General features: G+C 37.0%; 1 protein-coding gene across 1 annotated transcript in view; it reads left to right on the top strand.

Moving 5' to 3' along the window:
- The window catches only part of LOC107719215 (mitoferrin-2-like), a 14,343-nt gene that overhangs the window by 3,708 nt on the left and 4,580 nt on the right, over positions 1-6,055 (top strand). Inside the window, exons 2-3 of the mRNA XM_016526588.1 lie at positions 4,496-4,724; positions 5,909-5,965. Coding sequence (XP_016382074.1) covers positions 4,496-4,724; positions 5,909-5,965 — 286 coding nt within the window. The remainder of the gene's footprint in view (positions 1-4,495; positions 4,725-5,908; positions 5,966-6,055) is intronic.

Raw genomic sequence — 6,055 nt, 5'->3', positions numbered from 1 at the left:
ACTGATGACGCTCCCTGACGCACTCCTAACATTCGATTGTACCATTTTTGCATTCAAATGCAAATGTTTATTTTAAATTCGACTAATATTCATTTTTTTAATTCACAATCTCCTCATCACAGGCAGGCACAGCACTCAATTCAGCATGTGTTCGTGTTTGTGTGAGCTGTCTGCGTCATTCATAGCATGTGCCTATATCGTGCGCTATATCGAACATTTTTTATATCATTATCGATGAAGGTGTACCGTCGATAGATATCGATACCGTTTTATCGCCCAGGCCTATTAGATACTTTCTTAACTGCTGCTTTCTCACCGCTGTCAGTTTTTGTTGTGTTTATTTCATTATTGAGAAGAAAATATGCAGCACATATTTACATATTCCTCCAAACGCATCTCTCATCTCTTTCACGACAGCACCACACTGGTCAAACCGCGTTACTGCAGGCCCTTACATCAGATCAAATGAGATCAAACGACTATTCAACAAGAAAAATATTTGTCTCGACGTTGTTGATGTCAACTAGGCCTAATCATTTCAGCCCTATTCTGTTTACACACAAAGGTCAAGTTAATATCTCTGAACACACAGTGTGGCACACTGCACATTGCCCCTGTTTAGAGAAGATAATCAGAAAGTAACTACAGCACATGTGCAGTCCATAATTCATTTATTTGTATAGGGACAGTACAAAAAAAAAAAAACATGATTTCAGTCCCCCCAAAAAATTAAATAGATAAAAGCAATGCATTGTGCATACAGTGGGTATAGAAAACGCACCTTGAAGATTCTGTGGCAGATGAGACTAAAACATACCTGTCAACCCTCCCGTTTTTCCTGGGATTCTCCCGTATTTTGCCATTCTATCCCGCTGTTACCCCGTTTAAATATTTTCCAGTATTTTTAATCTTTCTATAAAAAAAATCCCACTGGGTGTATTTTATATGTTTGCTACATTCGCCTCCGGTAAAACTCCCGTAATTTGTATGGGCCAAACCTCATTATATGAATAATCACGACAACAAATTCCAAGGTTGCCCAGTTGCCAGATCTTGTATGAAACGCATCCTTCTCACACAATCGACACATAAAAATTTCAACCCATTTGTCCCCTCAACTTGGCAACCTACAATAATGATGAGTACCGCGAGTGCACGGTAGTACCGTGGGAAGGAAAAAGCCAAAAACGACCCTTATTTTTACGCAGAAAACATGCAGTTTAAATAATTGTTTGATAATAATTGTTTAAATTAATATCATGAATTAATATAATAATAATATATATTTTTTTTTTAAATATAATAATTGGGCCCCAACCCCCAATTATTAGTGTGTTCTAATAATTAATAAATTTAATTATTTGGCCTCAACACCAAACAATATGTCTGGGGGAAATACAATACAGCTCACCATCCAAATAACAGCATTCCAACAGTAAAGTATGGAGGTGGTGATATCCTGTTATGGGGGTGTTTCTTTGCAGCAGGAACTGGAGCACTTGTCAGGATAAGGAAAAATGGATGGGGCAAAATACCGTCACATTCTTGAGGAAAATCTGCTGCCCTCTGCCAGAAAGTTGTCATTGGGAAGAAGGTTTACCTTCCAACATGACTATGACCCAAAGCACACAGCAAAACTGAGCACACAGTGGTTGATGGAGAAAAAGGTGAATGTCCTTGCATGGCCTAGTCAGAGCCCAGACTTAAACTCCACTGAAAATCTGTGGAATGACTTGAAGACTGCAGTCCACAAACAGTCACCATCAAATTTAACTGAACTTGAGCAGTTCTGCAAAGAAGAGTATGCAAATATTGCAAAGTAGGGCTGTGTATCACCAGCAAAGATACGATACATATCACGATATAGAGGCCACGATACGATACGTATCACGATACAGGACTGCACTGAATTTCACCTCAGCAGAATTTAGTAAAACAACTGTTTATTAAACACTGCATACCATAGGGCCATTGCTAACTATTGGCAGAACAGGCAGTTGACCTCTGCATTATGAAGGGCTTCCATAACTGTACCACAGTACAATATAGGTAATGGCATATGTTTCATGTTTACATTGTGCACTCCCCACCAGGTACAATATTCTGATTGTTTGCATCTTGTTTTTAAGCCCATAAATAATAATGTACTCGTTCTAATAAATTTTTATTGTAATGTACCCATTGTAATATATTAAAATCATCTTAACATTGCTGGTAGGTTATCATTGCACAAATCAACACACACTCTCTACGTTTAAAAAATAAAAATAAAAATTAGAAGAGTTCTAAACTAATGCACTGTCTTCACTGTACCTCACGCACACACGTTTAGTCACTCACGCTGCGCGCGCGAACAGACATTCTTTATCGCGATTAGACCATAGACTGTATAAAAACCGGTTTAGACAAACTTTTTAGCGCTGCCCCGCAATTTTATCAATAAAATAGCTTAATCGCTGAAGAGCTACATTATCTTTCTCAACAAGGAGCTGGTAACATCATCGTTTCTAAAGCAATTAAAGCCACAACTTCGCTGTTAATAGAGAAACGCGGCAAAACGGAGGTAATTCATACATACACACCCTCTCTCTCTCTCTCTCTCTCTCTCATAAATGAACACTTGATAATTCACACTTTTCTGAGAATAGAATATTGAAGTAGAGATCGCTAAACTGCAAGCTAACCGGTGTTTTCCACAAAGCAAGCGTGTTTATCCACAGTGGAGAGAGAGCGCGTGTGCACATGGTTGCCAGGTTGACAAAGATAAGTAGCACACTTGGCAAATATTTCCGTATTGCGCAAGTGGGATGCTCTGTTTCGGGGATTACGTCTCTTTATATCAGACAACCCAGTTGTGTTCCTCTGTGGCCAGATTAAACCTTGTTGTAGACTATATATTTTTCTCTATTCATTATTTTTTAGAAACCTCGCACTTTTCTACTCCATTTTAAACGGTGTTCTTGTATTCAAATTGGACACCTTAATCTCAGTTGGCTGTTTCTTGGTAGAAATTCAGTAACTCGTTGTAATAAAAGATCACTTCTGTCTGATCAGTTTTGTCTCTGTTCCCTGGCCCATTTTGCAACCCTGAGCATTTCAAGAGCAGTCTTGAAACTATCTGTTGGAGGTTGTAGTTCCTCACTCCCGTCATGAGGAACTGGCTTTAGGCGTAGTTTGCACACATTTATTGGCAAATATGATTATTTCCCGGGCGTTTTATGGAAGTATTGTTTCCTTACAGGAATACTGTTACTCATGCAACCACAGCAGGCATCTTAAATTTCACCACATTGCAGGCTTGCAGCTGTTGTTCTGAACTTTTTCAGCCTCTCTGACCATGTCAGTTCAAACATGACTTTTTTGGTATAGGTTCAAGGCCACAATGTAACTCTACAAAATGTGTTGTGCAACCAAGTACATTACTAAGTACTAAGTACAAACATTGTTTCCCTGTTGAATCAATGCCAGTGTTTCTGTAGAAGCTGGTTACAGGTACTGAATTACATCCACAATTCTCATGTATGTCCGGTGATACTGTAGGTCTGCTGGAAAAGCAGGTTAGGTGGTTAGATTATGTCCCTCCCTGTTTGACCTTATTGCTGCAAACTTCAGCTCTGATCTACAGATCCAATGACTTGGCTTTGTGATGCATTGTTTGCAAAGCTTTATTCTGTCATGGTTGTTGTTGTTGTTGTTTTTTACTGTGTTGTTTTTATGGTGTGTTTTAAGTTGATTTACTTTCAATGTAAAATTAATAAATATTCACACTTACTTAAATTATTTTTTTCACTATGTTGTGTGTATGTGTGTGTTGCATTGATATATATTTTGTTGCAGGCTTGAGATAATAAATGAAAAATAAATAAATAGGAGGAAACTTGCCCTATTGGGCCAGTGATGCATCGATTCGTCACAGTATGTTTGTTCGTCATGTTTTTATTTTATTTTTTCATTTGTACTTTATTCTGTTTTATTTTTGCAAATGTAAGTATTTATGTGAAAAATACTGAAAAATGTAGTATAAAAAATAAAATATCTTGCTGATTTTGCAGGCCTGATATAGTTTAATTATATTTTTATTTTATTATTTTGATTTATTATTATTGCAAATGTAAACTTCTCTAACATTTTTTTTCTATAAGTTTTTATGAAAAAATGCTGAAAAATGAAGCAAAAAATTTTTTTGCAAATCCTGCTGATTCAAATATCAACAATGTAATATTTGCTAGCTGTCTAAAATATGTTTTGTTGTAATTGAATAGTTTGTAATAGTTTTGAAAGCATCAGAATGGGTTGAAATGAAAGAAATTCACTGCATGCTATTTTTTTTTTTTATGTATTTATTTATTTTTTATTTTTAAAAAAAATATCATTAAGTCCAAGAACAAATCTGAACTGAAAATTTTTAATGAAAGTTTTTAATACCTGTATTTATACTAATACTTTAATCTACATAGTAGGGCTTGTAAGTTTAAACAATTGTTCTTTGTTGCAGACGCGCATGCAGAGCCTTCAGCCAGAGCCAGCTGCCCGCTACCGTAACGTGATGGACGCTTTGTGGCGAATCGTGAGGACGGAGGGAATCTGGAGGCCAATCAGGGGTCTGAATGTTACAGCTGTAGGGGCGGGGCCAGCCCACGCACTGTACTTCGCCTGTTACGAAAGGTTGAAAAAGGTCCTCGGTGATATCATCCATCCAGGAGCGAACAGTCATTTGGCGAACGGTACCAGTTTTCCCGCCCATCAGCACTGCTAATTCTCTCGCCGGCACATTTCTACATAGTGCAGTCAGTAAATGTGTTCTTTTTTGCTTTTTCAGAAGACCTTTTCAACTTTATTAACATATTAGTAGCAATGACAGCATCAAAATTAAGTGAAGTTCAGCAGTGGTTTAAAGCCATCAACATTCTGGAACTAGCTATTTGGCAGTGACTATGTTATTTGTATGAATCATGTATTACTCAAACATCTACCTCTTTAAAAATGTCCTTCTAGTATGAGGTCAAATCCCAAAATAGCCAAAAATGCCGGTCTCTGATATCATGAGAGCAGCTATAAATAAAGAGAAGATCATGTGGGTAGTAAATCTTTGAACATACAATGCACTGCAATAAATAATCCATGTTTTTAATTGCTTAAATTATTATTTTTGTTTTAATGAATTACCTTCAGGTTGTATATTTAACATCTGACAAACAAATCAGTGCAAATCTTTATGATAAATTTAACTGAATAGCATCGCTAGCTTTGTTGAAATACCTTAAAAGCTAAACCTACAGTAATGTCACTATGCAAGCTAAACTGGCCTGCTGTTCGTCTGTGTAATCTAATATAAGCTTTTCTAACTTTTCTAATGTGCAGAGTAATAGAAAATTGGGTTATGGATGTGTTATGGATTTATATTTTATTGTATTTGTCAGATTGTGCTGTAATGGGTATTTAGGCTTATCCTCCACTTCAGAGCTCATAGTGAAAGTCATTGTTGGTGTTTTTGTGTAGTGTCTCTTTTCTTTCTCTTTCCTCCAGGTCAGAGTGAAAGGGTGGTGAGTAACTGCTGCCATATCACCATTTACCAGTAGAATTGCCTGAAAAGGAATGAAAATTATTATTGAAGCTGCAGCAGTTTTTGCTTCTTACCATAAAACAGGCACGATGAGTGAAGTAAATGCCAGTATCCTGAACAAAAGACTCTTTCTCCTGATTTTACATTCCCCAGTTTATCCAGTCAATCCCTAATCTCTCTCTGTTGAATCATAGGGGGTATTTGGTGGCTGTTCAGGACACAGTTTTTCTCTGACTGTCATCTGATCCGTCTGTATTTCTGATTGTTGTATTTTGAGTCCAGTCACTATCCACTCTGTGTGCATGCTCTAATTTTGGTGCTAATGTCTGAGGGTATGTGTTACAGGGGCCGCTGGATGTGTTGCCACATTGCTTCACGATGCTGCAATGAATCCAGCTGAAGGTATATTTGCTTTAATCTCCACTTTCTTTAAAAAAGAAAATAAGATTATAATATACCATTCACTACTATTCAAAATTTTGGGGTGACATA

This window comes from Sinocyclocheilus rhinocerous, unplaced genomic scaffold, assembly GCF_001515625.1.
Source record: "Sinocyclocheilus rhinocerous isolate Xijiao unplaced genomic scaffold, SAMN03320098_v1.1 scaffold513, whole genome shotgun sequence".
NCBI lineage: Eukaryota > Metazoa > Chordata > Actinopteri > Cypriniformes > Cyprinidae > Sinocyclocheilus > Sinocyclocheilus rhinocerous.
The sequence above is the reverse complement of the archived record's forward strand: the minus strand, read 5'-3'. Positions and strand labels throughout refer to the sequence as shown.